We start from the raw sequence: 23,815 nt of genomic DNA on the forward strand, positions 1-23,815 counted from the left end.
CATGTGTTTGTGTTTCAGAGAATCAAACAGCTAAGTTCCTGATATCACCCATTAGGCCACGCCCCCTATCAAGGGGACACCACAAAGCAGTATGGCCTAGAAACAAATCACTGCGTGTGACATTGCAGGCAGGAGACCTGATTACATGCGCATCACCGTCGGAGTCCTATCGATACAATATTGGGTTACCCGAGATTAACAGGGATATTATTGTTTCCAAGGAAATGAGCAGATCCAAACGATGCCTGTGGAAAAGCACTCAATGCAATTACAGAGCCATTGTCCGCAGTGGTCAGCTGAGTCATGATATTATATAACCAAAACCTGTAATGGACTTCATAACTGATTGTTCAGTTGATCACGGCGCACACTGCCTGCTCCTTACGAATCAACAAGATAGTATTTATCTGCCAACATCGGTTCAGTGAGATTCAGGAAAAGTGCCGATCTTAGTTTCTTTGAGATGGTATAACGTCATATGTTATAAGTGCCTCCAAAGATCTTGGAAAGCAGCAATGAGATCAAGTGTGGTGCGCAAAGCCAAAGGCAGCCGAGTTAGTTTGGAGTCAGAGATCCTCCTCCTGACTGTAAAAACAAGAGTACTCGCAGATTTCATGAATGAGGCAAACCAAAACAGATGTATTTATTTTGGACAGGCCAATTATTTCTGTTAAAACACAGGAATTTGTATCGCATGAATGTTTGTGCCAAGCATGTATGCTTGTCATCTTTATGTTGCTCACAATTAAAAGGCCATTGCTCCCCTCTAATCCGCCCAAATTTTAATCCTCTGCCAGTGATATTACTCTTAAATTTACACGTTGACATTATTTGCTCTACTGTACTCGTGTGTGTCATTTCAGTTCACAGAAAGCTTGGGACTATAGGATGGATAAGGTCACATGGATATTCTGTTTAAGCTCACTCCGCTGGAGTTTACTGACATGTCGATTTACTAGCTACATGTCCATTAGCTAAATGAAGCTTTTAGTTACGGCTCAGAGGAAAAAGAGGTTTAGTGTGTGTGTGTGTGTGTGTGTGTGTGTGTGTGTGTGTGTGTGTGTGTGTGTGTGTGTGTGCGTGTGTGTGTGTGTGTGTGTGTGTGTGAGCTATTGTCCCTCGATTTTTGCAGGGCACAAAAATTGGACATTCCATCTTTACGACGCTGATGTGCAGACATTTTGACTGATCCACCAAAGAACCGCGTGAACACAAGCTTGTGTTGCTTTCGTATTTTACAGAATTTTTGGAGTCACGTCTATATTACTGACGGCCAACGCTCGTTTCTTTCAACAACACAAGAAGCAATCTCAAATTAGTAAGTCAAAGCTACACCAAGCGTAATTATGTGGGAAATGTCCCCAAAGCACGCGTGTTAACGTGTGTCGAATCCCACACTTTTGATGACAGGCTAAAACCTGCCAGGCTGCATGCGCTTTCAAATGTGCAGCTAGGATCATCTTGACGCACATTTGGAAGCTGCTTCCTTTTTGCTTTTTGGCACCGCAGTGACAAAAATATCGCTGACTCACTAGGCTGTGTGATTTATAATTCATTGATGGGACGGCATTAGAGCACTGGCGATGCGACCGCACGAACGCTGTTACGCGTACGATGAGCTCAGCGTAATCACACCAACCTGATTGTAGCAATAGGGATTATGATGTTGGACTGCACATTATGCAATACACTTGCTAAGCCATATCGTTAGGGACACCTGCACACTCTGCCTCTGTTAAGGTAATGATAATAGTCATAAATAATAATACGAGGTGTACCTTATATAAGTCATCAAATGATTATATACTGGGAGATATGTTTTTCGAATTTAAACAACTTAAAGGATGAAAGTAGTTAGTGATGGCATAGGTATGCTGTATACTTACCTGACTTGAGTGAAGGCAGCGTGCATGGGCTCACTTGCCCGCTTAGTGACCTGATTGACTGGCGACCAATCCTGGATGTAGTCCGCCTTTTGCACAGGTGTGCAGCTACATTGTTTCATCCATTCAACCATTATTTTAACCGCTTTGTCCTTGCGGGAGTGCTGGAGTCTATCCATCCCTGCTGTCTTTAGCTTTTTATAACCACTGTAGGTTTATGCCCGATTTCATCCTCATAAAATGGCAATATTTTTCTCAGAATATTATTGCTTGACTCTTGTAAAATCATGTCTGTTTTCCTGTAGTATTACAAATCTATTTCTGTATAATTCTAAGTTTATTTTCATAATATTTATATTTTATATGAATTAATTAGTTATACTTTTTTATTCAAATGGTTATGCTTTTAAAATATTGGGGGGGGGAGAATTAGAACTGAATTTACCATTTTAAATGTATTCTCATAATTGTGTCTATTTGCAAAGTGTAATGGTTTTGTTCTTTGTGGCCTTCTACATTTTGTAGTGATCAGATAAAGATATTTGATTGTTTATGCATGTTCAAGTGCTTATCCTGTCCAGGGTGAGCTGGATTTTTTTTTTTTTTTTAAATGTGGTCCACCCAAATGACAAGTTGCCAGCTCTTGACGGAGCATATTTTCACATTCACATCACATTCACACGTACCGGCAATTTAGTGTCTTCAATTAACCTCATTTGCATAGGAAGTCATGGGAAGGCCACATTTGACTACCGGTAATTAAAGAAATACTATATCTCGGTTAAAAAGGGGAGAGACCTTAGATTTAGAATGTACAGTATTTGCACATGCATTTTTATGTGTTGCATGTTTTCGCACAGAGCATCACGGCAACCTTCATGTAAAACTTTTGAAAGTCACTCAAGTTGCTCACTGATCCGCATTGTGATTGGCATAGGTTGCTCCCTGAGGACTGCCCTCTTTTTCTTTTTTGAAAGGATGACATTTAAGTTGCCTCTAAAGATGAGTACCCCTGTTTATGTACTTGCGTGTCCTACTTACCCTCTATGACTGTGCAGAAAGTAGGCAGGAACATGACACCGCTTATGGCATTTAGGAACTCAAGTCTTACCCCTGTGCGAGTGTGCGCGCCCACTTTTTTTTTGCTTTTGTGTGTGTGTGTGTGTGTGTGTGTGTGTGTGTGTGTGTGTGTGTGTGTGTGTGTGTGTGTGTGTGTGCGTGCATGTCATACGTGCACAAGTGAAGAAAGGGGGTGCCGGTGGTGTAGGTGTTAGCAACATTGCAGCTCCTGGTTGACTTCACTGCCAGGCTAATCTTCAGAGCCAGCAGGCACGGGGGAGAGGAGGAGGACACTCCTACAACTTTGGACCTAAACCTGTGGACTATTGTTGAAAGTCCAGAATCCAGCTGAAAGCATAGATTAGGAAGTCGTAAGAAGGAATTTTGGGAAGAACTGAAAAGATAAGGAAACATCGGTTTGACACTTAGAGGAGTGTGAACGGTAGAGGCAAGACTACGTTGAACTATTTTTGTAGATAGAAGTAAACAGTACACAATGGAAGAAGAGGAAGATGAGGTGAATATGCGATTCTGTATATTGTTGTGCACCGAGTTTTATTCATAAAGCGGAAGCTGACTGTCTCCCTTGATCCGTGTATGCTGTATTCACAAAAGTTTGTACGGGGTGTGCTGTGATCCGACGAGGACATTTTCTAATTTTGGTGCAGCTCCAGGATTGTATTTGTTTTGCATTACCTCTGCCAGCTACAAATCCAAGACTTCAGCATAACTGAAAGGCAACTATTCCTGCTGCTCCTCCTCAGAATATCAACATATTGTGTGGATAGAGGATGTCGTTGTTTTTGAATTATAAACCAAATATGACAGAAATCGTTGTCCGTCTTGTCAAGCGCCGTTATCTTGTCACTCCATGTCAAGTTTACTAATCTCCATCCATGAAATTTAAAGGATTGATAGGATCTATATATAAATGTCACAGATATGCTCCTGTATCACTATTGAACAATTCATGTACTCTGTTTTCGTTGTCCTTGTAGAATGGTTTGAATGCCTTGCATTTGGCGGCCAAAGAGGGACACCAGGACCTTGTGGACGAATTGTTGGAGAGAGGAGCGCCTGTTGACTCATCCACGAAGGTACAGTTTCATTTAGATGTACTCCAATATACAGTGGAACCTTAAGTTATAAACTTAACTCGTTCAATGAACCTATTTGTAACCTGGAAAGTTCATAACTTGAGGTTATTTTTCTCAGTAAAATAAATGGAAATGCAATTAATCCGCTCCAGCCCACAAAAAAAGTTATAATTACCCTATTTTTTTCCAGGATGTGGTTAAAAATACAAATCATTCATACATAGAAAAAAGTGAAAACACACAAATAAAACACAACAGAATAATATTTTTTTGCTCATTTACTTTGTACTTCAACCCAGGAGGTGAAATGTGGGAGGAGCACTGTGACACTGGACAGGAGTGAATGTCAGATAAGATGTTTGTTATGTGACTCTCTCCAATCCTCACGCTCTGCTTTTGACAGCCAGGCGGGAATCCGTTGCCCAAGTTCTTTCATTGACACCAGCGTGGCCTTTGATATTCGCTTTTCAGGAACCTTGAGGGCCGCAAAATAAAAGAATCAATCATTGGAACTCATTTGATTTGAGTCAACAACATTTAAAATGGGAGTTTTATGTTTCATTGAGAAGCTATTAGATAACATACTGTTAATACTAAAATAAAATGCATGTACTTACATACAAGTGCTTTACATTGGAAAACTTGGGATGCATCGATATTTTTTTTTTTTTTTTACATATGTAAGAACAGTCATCAACCTCTGTGACCTTTACAGTCAATTTAAAAAAGGATTTTAACATGCTTAACTCTCTGTGACATTAGGTTAGACTAGGACAGAGCACTTTTGTGCTCAAGGGCCCCACTTGATTTTTAATATGGACAGAATAGCCTGGTCACTTGTAGATGAGGTTTAAAAAAAAATCTAAAATGTAAAATGTGTGTTTGAAAAATTTCTTCTTCTTTTTTTTAAAAAAATAGTATTATTTAGACGTAATTTAATTACTGTGTAATTGTGCTGGACTGTATAATAAACAACTGATTTTTTTAATGCTTTTAAGTAATAGTACATGTAAAATTTGTTTCCAACGTTTCTTTTTTTATTTTTTTATTTTATTATTGAACAAATCATCGATCCAATTATTTTATGAGACATAGAAATACAAAATAAAATGTGAATAAATTAATTTTAATGAACGCATTTTAAGTGACAATTAAATACAACACATATTACCGCACTCTTAATAATGCAAATGCCTGGTGGGCCGGATTAAAGAATGAAGCGAGCCGTATGTGGCCCCAGTGCCCTACTTTGCCCTCGCCGGATTCAACAAATAAAACAGTCGCCTTAGGGACTTCTGAAGCATTCTGCTGTAATTAGTTTTGGCTTGCAACTACTTATTTAAGTAAAAAATAAGTAAATAAAATCCTGGCGTGAGAAGATGGGTCCTGTGAACAAGCGGATCGAAAGAAGACCAATGGATATCCAAGCAACTTAACCCTTACTTGACTCCACAGAAAGGAAACACCGCCCTTCACATTGCCTCGCTGGCTGGGCAAAAAGAGGTGGTCCGGCTCCTGGTGAAGAGAGGAGCTGATGTGAACTCGCAGTCTCAGGTGAGAAGTCTTGAGCACAAGGTACTTGGGTGGATTGAAAAGCAAACCGCATCGTTTGTGAGATGTGGCCCATCTACTCTCTCCACACAGAATGGCTTCACACCGCTCTATATGGCCGCACAGGAGAATCACTTGGAGGTTGTAAGATATTTGCTGGAAAATGATGCAAACCAGAGTATAGCAACAGAGGTAACTGAAGAGAAACAAATTAATACGTGTTGGGGTATTTCTTAAAACGTTGGTCTGTTACAATCACTATGATTTTTTTTTTTTTTTTTTTTTTGCACTCACAACCCATTTTACGCGAACGTGATGTCCGCATTTCCCTCTTCTCTGTGCTCCTCAAAGGATGGCTTCACCCCACTTGCCATCGCACTCCAGCAGGGTCACAACGCAGTGGTGTCCCTGCTGCTGGAGCACGACACTAAAGGCAAAGTGCGCCTGCCCGCCTTGCACATCGCGGCCCGCAAGGACGACACCAAGTCAGCCGCACTGCTGCTCCAGAACGACCACAACGCTGACGTTCAGTCCAAGGTGAGCGGGTGCCACAGTGCTGGATTTATGGTGCAACGTAGAGAGTGGAGGGCAGAGATCACCAACCTTTTGGAAATCGAGAGCTGATTAATGTGGAGAGCCGCCAATTTGTCGCACACTTTTGAAATAACAAATTTGCTCAAATTACCTTTAATTTAAGTTGTTAATGATAATTAATGATCGTCATTTATGCAAAGACGCTGATTTTTATCAATAACGCAGTCAACATTTTTTTACATTTTTTTTTTTTTTTAATCAGAGATACAATTCAACTTTCTAGATGACATTTTTTGGTCTGACTTTGAATCTGTTGTCATTTTTTTTCTCTTAACACATCAGGTTTCTGTAATAATATGAATCATACATTAACAATAATATAATATGTCATGTAGTAATATATTCAGTAATATTTATGAATTGAGGGTTATGTTCCGGAACAGGTAGAAGTTTTTTTTTTTTAATGTTATAAGCTTTATAGGTCCAACTAAAAAAGCCTGATGTGCTAAAAATTAAGTGAAGATATCATGGAAATCAGCATAAAAAATATGTTTAAGGACACTTAAAGCCATCTTTGAATAAAATCTGCTCTTGATCAGCGTAATCAAACAAAGTGAGAAACAGATACATAAGTATTAATACGCATAGTTCGCTTCAAGTTTTGCTTACATTTTTTTTTAACTGATCACTTCGAAAACATCCTGGAAATCACAATGTCCCGACACTGGCGAGCTATTTTAGAGCAGGCCAACATGAATTTGGGACTATTTGGTGCCTGTCGGCGCCAAGATGGTGACTCCTGGTGTAAACGTGGACGGTATCGTGAAAAATTAAAAAGGAGGGAAGGCAAATGACAGCCTCGTCAAGTTACAGTATCAACGTGGAGGCAATGCTACGAAAATTGATCCAGTGAGGGCAAGGTAACTTGGGGCCGGCTTTCATTTTAGGTGTCAAATGAATGCATAACTCTCAAATGATCGTCACATTTTCTGGAAAAATAGTACTGCCATGATCAGGAGGATGGTATTTTTTTTTTTTTAAAAAAGATATCCGATCCAAGATAACTCTGGTCAGATGATGAGGAAATTGATCCTCAACATCAGTCAAAATCACCGGAGGAATCCTGTTGATTCCATTTCCCTGTTCATGGGTCTTTTTCAAAGTGCATTACCAACGGCTTCCGTGTCTTTTCCTCTGTGCGACCTTGTTGACTTACTTTTGTTTGTCATGTGGTGGTGAAAGCCCTTTCCTTACCAACCCAACACCCTATCCTCCCATTTCTCTCTGCCTACTAACCAGATGATGGTCAATAGAACCACCGAGGTACAACTACCGACTCATCGCCGCTCTCGCGAATTCATTTTTGTCTCCTTTGACCATCTTTTCAAGCTTTGTTGTTTTTAGCTCCCCCCTTTTTCAGGACTTTATTTTCCATGCATGCAAAAATGCCATTTTGAAATAATCTGACTGCATGGAAGCGATATCCCAGCATGGCTCACACTCTTCTCCGTTTACAGTATGTATACAAGAAAATCTTCTTGCCACACGAGATCTACTCTCGTCTTAGATCACGTGAATTTAAAATCGTGTTCGGTTTTTATTAGTCGTCGGTATTTATCAAAAACAGCTCAACATGTTATTCTTATTTCGTCGCTGCTCTTTTTCTCTCCATCACTTGCAGCATGTGTACACCTAAAAGCCCGATGATATGCGATGTGTTTTTCCATTTTTACGTTAACTCTGTTTCTTAATCAAATTGCACCATGTCTATCAGAATGGGAAGGTAAGGAGTGAACACACCTACGACTGACTCTACTGTAGATTTGTTTGTAGTTTAGCGCTCACACCGATCAGTGTCCATTTGTCTTGTCGGCAGATTCACAAGTAGATGCTTTCTGCAGTTTGCTGTTGTGTCTTGTTGTCGTTCAAGCTTTGACTTTCTCACCAACATAGCAGTCAAGAAAACTTTGCATGCGTTAATCTGGGCATGCTCATTTTTTTTAATGCTTCTTCTTATATCAAGATGTTTATGTGTGTGTTTTAAAGCATGCCGCCTTATGGTAATGCAAGTCGAACGGAATGAGATTTCTGTTTCTTTTTGTTTTTGTTTTTTTTTTGCAAGCATTCTCCTGTTTTCACCTGCTGTTTCCGCCATTACTCCCTCTCCTCTCCTTGTTGTCTTCTCCTATGCTCTCCTGCCCCCCGCCCCCTCTCCCCTTGTCTCAAACAGAGTGGTTTCACCCCTCTGCACATCGCCGCTCACTATGGCAACGTGAATGTCTCCACCCTGTTGCTGAACAGAGGAGCCGCTGTGGACTTCACAGCCAGGGTAGCCGCCCTATTCCACGTTCTGTAATCACATCAAGACACTCGGTTGCGTGTGCTGTTACTCAGCAGCTACAGCCATTATATCTCCACTGAAAATTAAGGCACTGGCATTTTCTGAAAGGCTGTTGAAATGTACAATGTAATTAATGTCTTCATCGACAGTACAGTACCAGAAGTTGGACAAATTACAAAAGGTTTTTTTCATATACCTCAGGGGTGCCCAACTTTCTTTGACCGAAGATCTACTTTTCAAAGCAACCGACCTTCCGCGATGGACCCGTAACCGCACCTGTGCGCAAACATGCACGCGCACCCATGCACACACGGGCATGTGCACCCACGTACACATGCATGCCATGATGAGCAACAGCCCTAACAGCACCCTAACATGAACGGAACAGAAAAGTAAAGTAGATACAATAGGTTGTGAGTTTGTGAAAAGGAAATCACTTTCTACCCTAGTAGAGACCTGTGGCATGAGACGCAGCCTTTTAAGTCCCGAAGGTATCGTACATACGTCTACTGTTTTAAAATGCTTCTCCCAGTGCTCCAGATTTCCATTCTTTACCATCAGTGAATTGTACATGAAACAAACTTTGAATGAGAATCATGACAATTTAAAAAAATCTATCTCGCAACAGCTCTTATCGCAAGCTGCAATTCCAGACTGCTGACCGCTAACAACTTCCGGTGATGCAGATCATGCGCCACCGTAGGTTAAAGTTGATCTGCTTTTTCAGATTTTTTATTTTATTTTCTAAATACTTTTTGTCAAAGTGAAAATGATAGGATGCTTAGGGTGCAGTGTGCATAAACACAAAAATATACCGGTCTCATATTAATAACACGCACACAGACACAGAAATCAGATGTATTTATTTATTTATGTATTATATATTTTTATTTATGTATTTTCTCTGCGGGCTACCGGTCCATTGTGATCGACGTATTGGGCACCCCTGATCCACTGCTATGTTCTCTCTGTTCCTTTTTTGCACTTTTGTTTCTATTTCCTGATGCTTTCTTATTGAGAGACCTGGACCTTCTTTTTAGAACACAATATTTTAAAGTCAATATCTGGACTATGGCTAAAAGTCCCCAAATTGCTGTAATCTTGTTATAACATTGTTCTTGTCCCTCCCACTGTGTTCTCATCTGTCCTGTCAGAATGGAATAACACCTCTGCATGTGGCCTCAAAGAGAGGCAACACCAACATGGTGCTCCTGCTGTTGGACCGAGGCGCTCAGATCGACGCTAAAACCAGGGTGAGTCCGTACATTGGCTTTTGCAAAACACTCAACATAGCAGCCTATGGACCCTTTTTCCAGCGTACCCTGAGCCAAGCCACAAATTTTACATTTCACAGAAAAATCCCACAGTGCAACACACAAAACTTTCATTTAAAAAAAAAAAAAGATGTGTTTACTGAAGAAAAATGATCTTGTCTTAGTTTACTGGGAAATCTGGGCTCATTTACTTGAATTCTGTGGTATAAATGGCAACGGGTATTGGAGATACACAGGTCAATGTGTTCTTTGCATGTCATCACCTGCGTTGCAGAAATACGGCTACGTCTTTTCTGGTTTGGAAAAATTGCGTCATCCTAACTCACTTAAACTTGATCCTTCTAGGATGGGCTTACGCCTCTGCACTGCGCAGCCAGGAGTGGACATGACCCAGCAGTGGAGCTGCTGCTGGAAAAAGGAGCACCCATTTTAGCCAGAACTAAGGTAACACTCCACTAATATGCTCATATTTAGTGATCGGCAAGTATGGCGTAACTCCATTAGAGACACAGAAGAAACAGTGTACCTTCTGTGGTACAATAATGTCTTACAAAGTTAAGATGAAACAAAAACACTCTTCCAGATCCTAAATGAAATATAATATGCCAACTCTCACGTTACGTTGTGTATGTGTCTGTTGAGTGTGTAACAGAAGATGATCGCGTGTTTCTTCATCATCCACAGAATGGATTGTCCCCACTGCACATGTCAGCCCAGGGCGACCATGTGGAATGTGTGAAGCTGCTGCTGCAGGACAAGGCTCCGGTTGATGATGTCACACTGGATTACCTCACAGCGCTGCACGTCGCGGCTCACTGCGGCCACTACAGGGTCACCAAGCTGCTGCTCGATAAGAAGGCCAATCCCAATGCCAGAGCGCTAGTATGCATACATATTGGGCATAACGTGACAGCGTGTCACACCACTTTGAAATACATCTTTCTCTCTCTCTCTCTGCTAGAATGGATTCACTCCCCTACACATTGCTTGTAAAAAGAATCGTGTGAAAGTGATGGAGTTGTTGGTGAAATATGGAGCATCCATCCAAGCCATTACTGAGGTGGGATGCTATGAGTGTCTCAGATTTTTTTTCCGTCCAGTAATTGATGCCAAATGACCATGATATTATAACTGTCTTTCCTCTAAATTTTTTTTTTTTAGTCTGGTTTGACTCCCATCCATGTCGCTGCCTTCATGGGCCACCTCAACATTGTTCTACTTCTCCTGCAGAATGGAGCTTCTCCCGATGTCCGCAACATTGTAAGTTTGGCACTGTGTTGGAGTGATTGAAAAGTAACACCCTATTATTGAGTGTATTTTTTCTCTTTTTTTGGGGGGAAGAGTGGTTTTTAATATATGATTTTTTTTTTTTTACAAGAAGTTGACTGACTAAACATTAAATATCTTGTCTTAGTAGTGTTTTCAAATGAATATAAGTTGGGACAAATCAGCAAATAAGTGTATTCTTTTTGTTTTTTTTAATTGACGTTTTGTGCAATGTTCTACCCGTACTGAAATTAGGCTTTGTTCAAGAGATGAATCATTTTAGTATTGTCACTTTTAAAACATTGACACACACACATCTTGATCAATGAAATATCATTCCAATCAAATCAGGGCTTTCACTGGCTTCTCCCTGATTCTTATTTCTTCATCTTTCCAAGACAAAACAATTGTTGTGCCTAGCATAATAACGTTCTTTTTGGTCTTTGGTCAAAAGCGTGGCGAGACAGCTCTACACATGGCAGCCCGAGCAGGCCAGATGGAGGTGGTGCGCTGTTTGCTGCGAAACGGCGCGCTGGTGGATGCCATGGCCAGAGTGAGTCAGCACTGACCATATTTCTGCTTCCATGCACCTGCACAATCTCTTAAGAATCGGACTGTTCTTGTTGTGAACCTCATTCGCTTACCTAATGTTATGCTGATTGATCGGCTCATACCCAATTTCATCCTGCAATCACAGGAGGATCAGACTCCCCTTCACATTGCATCCCGATTAGGAAAAACCGACATTGTCCAGCTGCTCTTACAGCACATGGCCCACCCGGACGCCGCCACCATCAATGGTTACACCCCGCTTCACATTTCAGCCAGGGAGGGCCAAGTGGAGACAGCCGCCGTGCTCCTGGAGGCCGGAGCCTCACACTCCATGGCCACCAAGGTGAGCAAAAGAATGAGTGTTGTCATACAAAGATAAAAATGACTTAAATTGACTGATATATATATATTTTTTTCCATTCTCGTTTTCCACTACCGCAGAAAGGATTTACTCCATTACACGTCGCCGCTAAATACGGAAGCCTTGAAGTGGCAAAACTACTACTACAACGCAAAGCTCTCCCTGATGATGCAGGCAAGGTGAGATGAGGTTTTGATTTTTTTCTTTTTTTTATTTCTCCCTCTGTACAGAATGTTGTTTCAAAGAACAAAACTAAAATTATGACAGGTCACTGTTAATAATGTGTGTAATTTCTAACCTGTAAGTCGAAAGATGATTTGGGGCATACTCATTCGGGAGACTGTCATACCTTTATTAATGTATTATTTATGAACTATAGTGCCTATTCAGAATTGTGATAATATACTGTAACAATCTGGTTCTATAGTCTTCATCATCAATAAGCCTCACTGGATGAATAAAGGATGTCAAATTTGTTTATATGGCAGCATACACAGAACCTTTAATGTGAAAAGAACATATTTAAAAACAAAAAAAGTTGAAGGACCAAAACCCATCAAATTGTTTTGCTGTATAAGACAAAGGCAAAAATAATTAAGAAAAAAAAATAAAGAATTAAAAAATATATATTATTAAGTCATTTGTGAAAGCATAATTATTGATCAATGTATTGGATTAAAAAAAAAAAGATTATATACATGTACCTGATACAGTTGGTCAGTGTGTTTGTCCAAGGAAATATAGGCATCAAGAATTGTTTCATGCTACCTAATTGTGTAACAAAATGCTTGCTTACTCATGCAGAATGGACTAACACCGCTACATGTAGCAGCTCATTATGACAACCAAGAGGTGGCGCTGCTGCTGCTGGACAAAGGAGCCTCACCTCACGTGACTGCAAAGGTGAGGCCTTTGCCATATAGTCAAAGAAAGTGTCATGGTAGTTATGTATGACTCTACCTTGTTAATGAACAGAAGCCACACATTTTATTGCAAGAGGGTTCCGCTTTACTCGTGATGAAGAATTCATGTTTTTACTTGTTCACTTTTCTTTGTCCAGAATGGCTACACCCCACTTCACATCGCGGCCAAAAAAAACCAGACTAACATTGCGCGAGCACTGCTGGAGTACGGTGCAGAAACCAATGTTCTGACCAAGCAGGGAGTCAGTCCTCTTCACCTGGCTGCACAGGAGGGGCATGCTGAGATGGCCAGCTTGCTACTGGGCAAAGGAGCACACATCAACACAGCCACCAAGGTCCAAGAAATTTTTGTATCAATGCTCAGAGAGTCAAGCTGAAATGTTTGTCTGCACATTGAATTTGAATTGAAAGCACAACCCCTGGCTAAAAATTACGAAACATCATTCTTGATTTTTTTTTATGTTGACCCACAGTGTCTTTGTGTTGCAGAGTGGACTGACTCCTCTGCATCTCACGGCACAAGAGGACAGGGTCAGTGCTGCAGAAGTGTTAGCCAAACATGATGCCAACCTGGACCAGCAAACGAAGGTATACACAGAAAACACATCTTAGCATGTATTTTTCATAAAATTATAGTTCTTCACCCTTGGGATAATTTTGACCAAAAACATTAGGTTGCCTGTGAGTGGCAATTGTTTTCAAAAGTTAAAAAAAAAGGAGCCCGTATCTCTATTAAGTGTGTTAACAAACACTTAAGAGAATTTCTGCCACCTACTGGCCACAAAGACATACTGCAATATTTTTGTATATTAACTGTGTACGTATTCTGAAAAGTAGCTCATTAGTTTAATGGCCACATTTCATACGACTGACAAAGTCACATAGGAAACAGGATCAGTACAATTTTTACTTTTCTGTTTTATGTTTGATAACACTGGTCAATATTTTTAAATTATTATTTTTTTAATCTGATATTTAAGTACATTTGTCTAGATTATGTTTTGCACTGATTTCGAATCTGCCCTGTTTTTTTTTTCTTTTACTACATCGGTTTTTAATAATAATCATCATCATAATAATAGACACCCACTTATCCTGAACAATTTAAATCCTAAACACCAAATTGCTGCTGGTGTTGGGCCTTACACATCCAAAATCCACCCCACCCGCCCAAAAAAAACCCCACTATATTCGTTCACTCATTAATATTGCATCGTCAAAGAGAGAAAGCCATCCTTAATACTTTCGATTGGTTATTTTGTTAAAAAATTTCAATGACACGCGCGAACTGACCAATAGCTTTCATTTGTGAAAATATATCAAATGTATCAAATTGTGACATAGAAGATTTTGTCCCGGTGGCAGCAAAATTATTCTCTTTCAGTAATATCATCCCTTGCATATTTCTAAATGTTTTCATTAAGCACGTATTATTCATTGATAAATCATTGACCTGCACCAAATAGCACATTTTTATTAAAAAACAGTGACAACCTGGCTTTATTTAAACTGACAGTAAATCGTGAAATCTGCAACTCTTTGTTTTTCCATGCCAGCTTGGCTATACACCTCTAATAGTAGCCTGTCACTACGGAAACGCCAAGATGGTCAACTTCCTGTTACAGCAAGGTGCGAGTGTCAACGCCAAAACCAAGGTAAGAGCTAAATAGCTCCATCAGGGCGCTGATATGTTAGTTTTCATTGTAAACCTGACAAAACTTCATCGCGCCTGTGTTCAATTTGTCCTGTAGAATGGATACACACCTCTCCACCAGGCGGCCCAACAAGGAAACACACACATAATCAATATTTTACTGCAGCATGGGGCCAAACCAAGTGCTACTACTGTGGTGAGAAGGACAGAAAAATGAAAAAAAAAATCCCGCCAAATAATATCAAATTAACACATTATGTTTCCTCATCTTAGAACGGAAACACTGCTCTATCCATTGCCAGGCGTCTGGGTTACATCTCGGTGGTAGACACACTGAAAGTGGTCACAGAGGAAGTCATCACTACCACAACGGTAATGTTGTTTTCAATGTTTCATTCCATCCATGTTAAGATTCATAACATGCTTTAACAATTTTTTGCTGTCCTCTCATCCTTTGTCTGCCAGACGGTCACAGAGAAACACAAACTCAACGTCCCAGAAACTATGACGGAAATCCTTGATGTGTCTGATGAAGAAGGTGAGAATTATTATGATGCTTTTTTTTTCCATTTAAACATTGACTGAAGCCTACATTTTGCGGGGTATGTAGTGTTAAAAGCATTATGTTTCATAGCTCTCGGCCTTGAAGATGATCCTTGCTCTGAGATGTCTCTCGAGCTGGAAGGTACCGCTGCATTTTGTCGGTTCACCTATGAGAGAAACACAAACTCAACGTCCCAGAAACTATGACGGAAATCCTTGATGTGTCTGATGAAGAAGGTGACAATTATTATGATGCTTTTTTTTTTTCCATTTAAACATTGACTGAAGCCTACAGTTTGCGGGGTATGTAGTGTTAAAAGCATTATGTTTCATAGCTCTCGGCCTTGAAGATGATCCTTGCTCTGAGATGTCTCTCGAGCTGGAAGGTACCGCTGCATTTTGTCGGTTCACCTATGTGTGGGCGTGATACTAATTTGTTATGCACCACTACCATTGTGTTCAAAATGTGTGGGTTTTACTGCAGGTCCTCTCTGCCATAGTGTGTTGTTTGTTCTAACTGTATAGAAAAATCGTGTGAAACACGATTACACGCTCTGGGACTTAAACATTTCAAAAACAAAAAACAAACAATGCTAAAATCCCACAGCACATCTGTTTTCATCCTAGCATCTCAACACTGTATGTCAACAATTGTTGTTTTTTACAGACATGTTTATTTGTCTGCTTTTTTTTTCTCCCAGACACCAGTCTATTCAATACTGTACCAATTTTCTCTTTAATATATCAAAATTTATCATCACTGTTTAAAAAAAAAAGTCTTGCATTGCTGCATTGCCTGAAAACTTTCAAAATCACAAAACCACAGACTTGATGCTATTAATTTCCAATTCAAGGCCTCTGATTTGGTTTCACACAGCAAACAGAATGGAAAATTTCCAAATAGGCTTGCAGGTTAAATACTTGTTGTGCAACACAATCACACGACAGCACCTCTAACTCCGAAATCTTCACTATAGCTATGTTCATGGTAACAGTTAGAAAACAATAAACACACCGCTTTGCATAATATAACATTTCACATTCAGTGACCGAAAACTGAGTAAACTTGTGAAAGACTGAATAAAGAAGAAACTAAACTTAAGATGAGCAGACATTACCGTGGGGTGACAGTGGAAATGGTAAAATATGTTGGGGGTTTTTTGTGTTGTATTTTTTTAATGAATGCTATACTTAAGAAGTGCAAAAAAAAAGTGTTCAATTGAAGTCAGATGACTAATCATTCAAATATGTCACGTTGAATGAAATATATAGTCCAGTACTTACTGACACCACAAACATGTCTCTTGCGCAGGCGAGGACACTATGACGGGCGATGGAGGCGAGTACCTTAGAGCAGAGGACCTGCGAGAGCTTGGCGATGACTCTCTACCAGGACACTACTTGGAAAGCTTCAGCTACATGAGCCACAACCTGGACAGGTCCCTAATACGCTGATATCTATTGATCGATCGATCTGTCTATCTATCTTTCTAGATGCCAATAATTGTGGATGATGCTGTGTTTATTTATTTCGTATTCACACACATTCTGAATGTGTCACATTTGCTTCAGACCTCAGCACCAAAGCTTCCATCAGAGGGACGGTGTTCTTATTGAGGACATGATTACCAGCCATCAAGTGAGGACATGTTGAAAAAGAAAAGAAGACACTGATATGTTTTGTCAATTGGAGTCAAAGACAAGTCTTGTTTTGTTTCGTCTTTAGGTGTCAGCGCTGTCAAGGGAGCAAGACAAAGACTCGTTCCGCCTGAGCTGGGGGGCTGAGCACCTTGATAATGTGGTGTTGTCCTCCAGTCTGCTGCACTCTGGGTATGATGTCACATAAGCGCATGCACACACACCCACATGCTCACACAGACACGCACACACACACACACACACACACACACACACACACACACACACACACACACACACACACACACACATACACACACACACACACACACACACACACACACACACACACACACGCAGTTGCTGGTTTGTTGGGGAAGTGACACCGCTGAAGTGTCATTTAAATGAGGCTGCTTATGCACACATTTTTTTATCATTGTACGTTTCGAGTGAGTCACTTTTTTTTACTTTGTATTTGATTTTTCTCACTTTTAATTCACTCGTCAATAATTTTTTTCCTCTTTTTTTTATTGTCTTGTGGCTTCTCCGCACACACTCGTCTTTTGTGATCTGTGATTGCGTGTGTTGTTGTATTCTGCTTTTTAGCCGTTCGTCTCCTTGCCTAGACCATGACAATAGCAGGTGATTCTCTTTTGTTTTGCCTTCGCTCTCTGACTCCTCCCGTCTTTGTCCTTTTCCTCATATACTCTGAGATTTGCCTTCCAATAAACGTCAAAACGTTCCTCCATCTCCCATTTTCCTCCATGCATGGTTTGCTAATGCACAATCTAGCACATTTTGTAAACTACCGATTTCCCAAATCTGTTCCCCAGATTGGTCAATTCCAGGTCATCGTCGTAGTCTGATACACAATCAATACATTAGATGAGAGCTGAATCCTAAATTTTGATCATTAAAATCCATATTGACACTTTCAGAGATTCATTTACAATGTTTTATGTCTGTAGTTGTATATAGTTTGATCAGCTTTGTCGTACAGGGAGATTTCACCTTATTTCTATGTAGTAATAATAATAGCAAGAAGAATAAGGCTATGTCACACGACTAACGACAGATATTTTTAATAGTTCATATTGTTTATGAGGGCAAGTGTGATGAGAAATACATAGAGAGTATCTATTCGGTGTAAGTTATCTTGTTTAATTATTGGAGGCGTCTTAAAATGAACGCGTGGAAACAAGTGTGCCCCAAGTTTTTCAATTGTTAATTTTTTTTTTCACATGAAGATGGATAAGTATCCCGAAAGAAATCTTGCGATTTGCCTGCCTTGCTTGCAAAATAACCTATTCAATGGAATGAAACTTGAAAATTGCCTTGAAGCAACTGTGACCATCGTGACCTTGTGTTGATAACAACGCTGAATGGTGATGGAACCTGAACCCCTTTTCCCATCTTTCCTTTTCTGCATGGAGTTACATAGTCGACAAAATTATTCAGCATTATACAAGCCTTTATGCTAATCGTGGTTTACACCTCTCCTTTTAGCTTTCTGGTCAGCTTCATGGTAGACGCAAGAGGCGGTGCCATGCGAGGCTGCCGTCATAATGGCCTAAGAATCATCGTGCCGCCTAGGAAGTGTTCTGCGCCTACGAGGGTGACATGCAGGCTGGTAAAAAGACACCGCCTGGCCTCCATGCCCCCGATGGTCGAAGGTGAGGGGCTGGCTGGTCGCATCATTGAAGTGGGACCCACTGGAGCACAGTTCCTGGGGTAAGTGTGTGTTGGAGTCGGAGTCAGCATGAGTGGGCGTTTGGGTGTGTGTGTGAGTGAGTGGTTTTACGCTGGGGTGTTCTCTTCATACTGTCTTCTTCACTCCTTCCTGTGCTGCACATGGATCAGTAAGCTTCACCTTCCCACAGCTCCGCCCCCTCTGAATGAGGGCGAGAGCCTGGTCAGTCGCATCCTACAACTGGGTCCTCCAGGAACCAAGTTCCTCGGGTAGGAGGGGCCCACCATGCCCACCCCAAGATCCAGTATTCATCCAAGATTGTGTTGTTTGTTTATTTTTTTTTTCATTTTTTTATGTTGTTGTGTCTTTTTTGATATTTTTGAAGGTATAATTTGCCTGGATGAGCTATCGATTCATATTGTACTCCAAACTAGTAAGGGGGCGGCGGCACAGTGTCCAAGTTATTCAGTTGAAAGGTGGGCTGGTACACAGTCGGCACGAGCTTGTGTATTCAGCTCCCTTCCTTTTGCTGACAAGTAAAGAACTGCGACATTTTAATCTGCATATCATTCATCCTTTCCATATTCAGTTGGCAAAAGTCAAAGAAAAAAACTATGGGAAAAAGTGATTGTTTTTTAATTTAATGCGAATATCTGAAAAAAAATGTCTTGTTTGTCATATTTCAATTTTAGGCTCCGATTACGAATGGAAAAACAGGCCACTGGTTTGAATTTGATTTGAATATTTAATTGATCCGGCTTATATAACCCAGAAGTCTGGTAATGAGCATCAGTCAGAGTACGTTAGTTTGTTTACCGTCAGTCAGGATGACGATACCGATCCATCAACCGCATTACAACATGGACACTTATGTTTCATTTAGAACAGTGTCTTGATTGCGTCAAGGCACACATTTTACATTTTAAAAATCTCATGGCACACCACCAAACAAAAAAATGTATGAATACTGAAATAATGATGGTTTCATCTCACTTTCATTACAAATTGACTGTTTCATTCAATACAAAGCTCGTCTTTCTCATGAAGCCATGACTTACGTATGGATGGCAAAAGGTGCAGACAAAGTTTTATTGTACCTCCTGACAGCCAATGGAAGAGTATTTCATTTCCTCACCTGTCACTATACATCGGCATCATAGATTGATGATCAAGCACCCCTGATTCTTCATGACACTCTCGTGTGCCACGGCACCCTGGTTAGGAATAGAACACAATGTGTGACTCTTAATGAGAAACACATCAGAATTGATTTTAGGAATGTTGCTGATATCCACATGACAGACAGCAAATAAAAGATTCAGTCATTTTTTTCCATTGGTTTGTTTTTCGTCTGCCACTGAAAAAGGAAAGAACGAATGAGATATCAAATGAGATTTTTCTTCTTCAGACTAAAATTATGCCTTTATAAAGGCTGAAAACACCAGTCTTAAATGTGCTGTTTTTTTCCAGTTTTATTGTTGAGTTCTCCCCATGAATTTATACTGCACATCCACTGATCCTGTTTTGTTGTCTTGCAATGTGTTCATAGAGAACGGTATATTTTCCTCTTTTTATTTATTTATTTATTTTTACAAATGAATGTCCTGATGCATGGCTTGCACCTAATATTCAAATGCTGTTACTTTCCTTTCAAAGGCGGTTCACAATTTAACACACCTATCAGCTTTTGGCATATTGTAACTTAATTGCTGAAATAATTCTGATTAGATTATTTGGTTTCTCCCATTAGTCCCGTGATTGTGGAGATCCCGCATTTTGCTGCTCTGAGGGGCACTGAGAGGGAGCTGGTCATCTTGAGGAGTGAAACGGGAGAAAACTGGAGGGAGCATCACTGCGATTTCACTGAAGAGGAGCTGAACCAGATCCTGAATGGAATGGATGAAAGTAAGGGACCAAAGTGGTTGGATCACTGCAGTGTGTCATTTGTGTGACTGGAGATTATTCTTCACTAAGATACAAAAAAAATACATGACACATTTTAGATCAACAGCATATATTTTTGAGAAAGAAGTTGGTCTTGGGCTCAACGTTCCCTTGGTCTTTTTCTTGACAGCTTTTCAGAGTCTTGATTTTAGTCTTGCTTTTGTTGAATGTAAAATGTCAACACTACTGGTCATAAAACATAAAAGATTCCCCGTTGCTCATGTTGAGTATTTCTGGATTTTATAGAACTGGATTCTCCTGAGGAGCTTGAGAAGAAAAGAATCTGCCGCATCATCACGCGAGACTTTCCACAGTATTTTGCTGTGGTGTCAAGAATAAAACAGGACAGCCATCTGATCGGTCCAGAGGGCGGCGTCCTCAGTAGCACTCTTGTTCCTCAGGTACAGGCTGTCTTCCCTGAGGGAGCCCTCACCAAAAAGATCCGAGTTGGGCTACAGGTCTGTACCATACATGAACAGCTCATTTGTTGCACGCATACGATGTGGTCAATAAGATGACAAAATTTGATGGCATTATATGTCTCAGGCTCAACCCATCGAAGTTGATGTGGTGAGAAAAATCCTTGGCAACAAGGCCACATTCAGTCCAATTGTCACGCTGGAACCAAGAAGAAGGAAGTTCCACAAACCAATCACCATGACAATCCCGATTCCCAAAAGCTCAAACAATGAAGGAGTCGGATCTGTGTACAGCGGGGAAACACCAACCCTACGTTTGCTTTGTAGTATTACGGGTGAGTCTATGAAAATCCTGTGGGCGGCACAGTGGACAAGTGGTTAGCGTGTACCTCACAGTGCAGATGTTGTGGGTTCGATCCCGGCTCCGGTCTTCCTGTGTGGAGTTTGTATGTTCTCCCCGTCCCTGCGTGGGTTTTCACCGGGTATTCAGGTTTCCTCCACCATTCCAAAAACATGCATGACAGGCTGATTGCAGCACACCCCGCGACCCTTGTGAGGAAAAGTGGGCTAGAAAATGGATGGATGGAACAAAACCTGTTTCTGTTTCAGGCGGAACAACACCTGCTCAATGGGAAGACATCACAGGCTCTACACCTCTTACCTTTGTTAATCAGTGTGTTTCCTTCACGACCAATGTGTCAGCAAGGTGAAGTTCATGTGAAGTCCACCTCTTCGTGATGAACATTCCACCCCCGTGTAACTGGAATGACGTTGACTCTATGTGTCGTATATATTTTTAGATTCTGGCTGATCGACTGCCGACAAGTCCAGGATTCTGTTAGTTTTGGCTCTCAGTTGTACAGAGAGATTATTTGTGTCCCATACATGGCCAAGTTTGTCATCTTTGCCAAGACCTTGGACCCCATTGAAGCACGACTTCGCTGTTTCTGTATGACTGATGACAAAATGGACAAGACACTGGAGCAGCAAGAGAACTTCACAGAAGTCGCACGAAGCCGGGATGTTGAGGTGCAGTGTTGACTTTGAGTGGGAGGAGTTAAATCTGCTCTACAGACAAAATGAAAATATGCAAATGGGATGTCACGCATCCCAACTGCACAATTTTTCACTGAAATGTTTGGGGCTCAACATTACGACTGACGGTGCAGGTGTACCGAATATTGACCTTGTGTGTAATATGAAGAGAGTAGAAAATCTTTTTTAATTTGAATACTGTGTTTAAATAATGATAATTCTTGTTATATTAACGCAGGTCCTGGAAGGAAAACCCATATTTGCTGACTGTTTTGGAAACCTGGTGCCACTAACCAAGAGTGGGCAGCATCATGTCTTCAGCTTCTTTGCCTTCAAAGAGAACCGACTAGCCCTTTTCATTAAAGTATGTTAGGAAACATAAGTTTAAGCTTTCTACCAGTTCATTCGGCGAGTGATTTGTGTTTTTAAATCGATGCACAGATTAGAGACACGGCACAGGAGCCATGTGGTCGGCTTTCCTTCACGAAAGAACCACGCACATACCGCAGTCTGAACCATAATGCGATCTGCAACCTTAACATCACCCTCCCAACATATTCCAAGGTCAGTGTAAAATTGAATTTAAATAAAAAAAATAGTTGATGTGAAACTTGTCATTGTGAAACATTTTTGTTTCCTTCTTTTGAATAGGAGTCTGATTCGGAACAAGACATGGATGACGAGGTAAACAAACCTTCCTGATGCACTCTCACAACAAGAAATAAAACATTTGTTGATAACTATGCTTTATCCACTTTCACACGCAGAGTGAGAAGAGTGACAAGAAATGTAAGTGAAGCTTTTACAGTTTTAAGAAATGTGTGAACTCTTTCCGGTGATCAGCATCTTTGGCATTACTATTTAAATCTCATTGTAATCTGTGACATGATCTGAAACTACTCCATTGTACACTCTATTAAATATCAATTGTCACTGTCTAATGAAAAGCACATGCAGTGGTGCCTTGAAATACAAGTGACCTGACTCGTGAGTTTTTTTTATAGATTTGATCTGTTATCGAGATGATTTTCATTTTATCTTTAGCTTCGATTTGTGAGCACAAATTTGAGATTCCTGTATAGTGGCAGTGAACTGAGAAATGTCGAATATACAGCATTTTACTCAGTCACCTAACAGTAGAAGTAAAAGTCTATTCTTGTTCGTTTGTGTCTTTATGACTGTTCAGTTTTATACTGTCTCCCAAGATGGGCACACCAGAAAAAACAGTCCAATAAATTGAATTGCACGAGTAAATCATGATGGACAAACTGTTTCATCCTTTACATTCTCTATATTTCTGTTCTTATTCGATGTATTTATAAAATACAAAATTTTAGGGTGCTATTTCTCCTCATTAAAAACACAAAATTATTTTCGGGGGAATGCTGGAACGAATAAATTGTATTTCTATACATTTCAATAAGGAAATATGATTTGATATGAGTGTTTTGCGTCATGAGCTTGGTCATGGAACAAATTGAACTCATATCTCAAGACACCACTGTACTGTATGTCTAAGTACTGCTTTTCATTTGTAGTTCCATGTTACATAACACATTTTACAATCAAGATGAAGACAATGACATTAGTGAACAGATGATAGAGTGATCATAAAGGTTGTGACATAGTCTTAGCCCCGGGAAAACATGTATATGCCAAAATATGCACTGTTTGATGTGTTACTTAAAATTTGAATCCCCCTTGCTGTGTTACTTTGCTGTCCTAACATGTCCTTATTGGTGGCTACGCTCTGGCTGTGCATTTCCCTTCCACTAATTCCGCCATAGTGGCTCTTTCTTTGCTTCCCTTGCTCTCTTTCTTTCTCTTTTTGAGGTCTTTGAATTGTACTTATTTGAATCCACTTCAACTAATTTAGATTCCATATTATTTGAGCTTGACCTCATTCATCAAGGATGACAGTATTATTTAATAGTGCAGTGTTATTTTAGGAACCAGGGGCAAATTTGTTTTGCTCTGTACAGAAATAATGGAAAAATATGTTTTGCTGAATTATTTTTAACGTTAATATATTTTGAATTTAATTTTACCCT

The 23,815-nt window shown here is 40.3% G+C and overlaps 1 protein-coding gene across 1 annotated transcript in view; it reads left to right on the forward strand.

The window, feature by feature from the left end:
- Positions 1-23,815, forward strand: part of ank2a (ankyrin 2a, neuronal) — a 76,984-nt gene that overhangs the window by 41,783 nt on the left and 11,386 nt on the right. Inside the window, exons 3-40 of the mRNA XM_019861745.1 lie at positions 3,941-4,039; positions 5,495-5,593; positions 5,684-5,782; positions 5,942-6,127; positions 7,424-7,447; positions 7,899-7,907; positions 8,355-8,453; positions 9,620-9,718; positions 10,085-10,183; positions 10,424-10,621; positions 10,701-10,799; positions 10,901-10,999; positions 11,460-11,558; positions 11,703-11,900; positions 11,999-12,097; positions 12,723-12,821; positions 12,979-13,176; positions 13,331-13,429; positions 14,398-14,496; positions 14,593-14,691; positions 14,769-14,867; positions 14,961-15,033; positions 15,374-15,424; positions 16,351-16,477; positions 16,611-16,677; positions 16,765-16,868; positions 17,283-17,318; positions 18,183-18,407; positions 18,537-18,635; positions 20,117-20,271; positions 20,557-20,768; positions 20,857-21,064; positions 21,339-21,435; positions 21,530-21,758; positions 22,003-22,128; positions 22,206-22,328; positions 22,416-22,448; positions 22,532-22,553. Coding sequence (XP_019717304.1) covers positions 3,941-4,039; positions 5,495-5,593; positions 5,684-5,782; positions 5,942-6,127; positions 7,424-7,447; positions 7,899-7,907; positions 8,355-8,453; positions 9,620-9,718; positions 10,085-10,183; positions 10,424-10,621; positions 10,701-10,799; positions 10,901-10,999; positions 11,460-11,558; positions 11,703-11,900; positions 11,999-12,097; positions 12,723-12,821; positions 12,979-13,176; positions 13,331-13,429; positions 14,398-14,496; positions 14,593-14,691; positions 14,769-14,867; positions 14,961-15,033; positions 15,374-15,424; positions 16,351-16,477; positions 16,611-16,677; positions 16,765-16,868; positions 17,283-17,318; positions 18,183-18,407; positions 18,537-18,635; positions 20,117-20,271; positions 20,557-20,768; positions 20,857-21,064; positions 21,339-21,435; positions 21,530-21,758; positions 22,003-22,128; positions 22,206-22,328; positions 22,416-22,448; positions 22,532-22,553 — 4,285 coding nt within the window. The remainder of the gene's footprint in view (positions 1-3,940; positions 4,040-5,494; positions 5,594-5,683; positions 5,783-5,941; positions 6,128-7,423; positions 7,448-7,898; positions 7,908-8,354; positions 8,454-9,619; positions 9,719-10,084; positions 10,184-10,423; positions 10,622-10,700; positions 10,800-10,900; positions 11,000-11,459; positions 11,559-11,702; positions 11,901-11,998; positions 12,098-12,722; positions 12,822-12,978; positions 13,177-13,330; positions 13,430-14,397; positions 14,497-14,592; positions 14,692-14,768; positions 14,868-14,960; positions 15,034-15,373; positions 15,425-16,350; positions 16,478-16,610; positions 16,678-16,764; positions 16,869-17,282; positions 17,319-18,182; positions 18,408-18,536; positions 18,636-20,116; positions 20,272-20,556; positions 20,769-20,856; positions 21,065-21,338; positions 21,436-21,529; positions 21,759-22,002; positions 22,129-22,205; positions 22,329-22,415; positions 22,449-22,531; positions 22,554-23,815) is intronic.

This window comes from Hippocampus comes, unplaced genomic scaffold (genome assembly GCF_001891065.2).
Source record: "Hippocampus comes isolate QL1 unplaced genomic scaffold, H_comes_QL1_v1.1 scaffold7, whole genome shotgun sequence".
Lineage (NCBI taxonomy): Eukaryota > Metazoa > Chordata > Actinopteri > Syngnathiformes > Syngnathidae > Hippocampus > Hippocampus comes.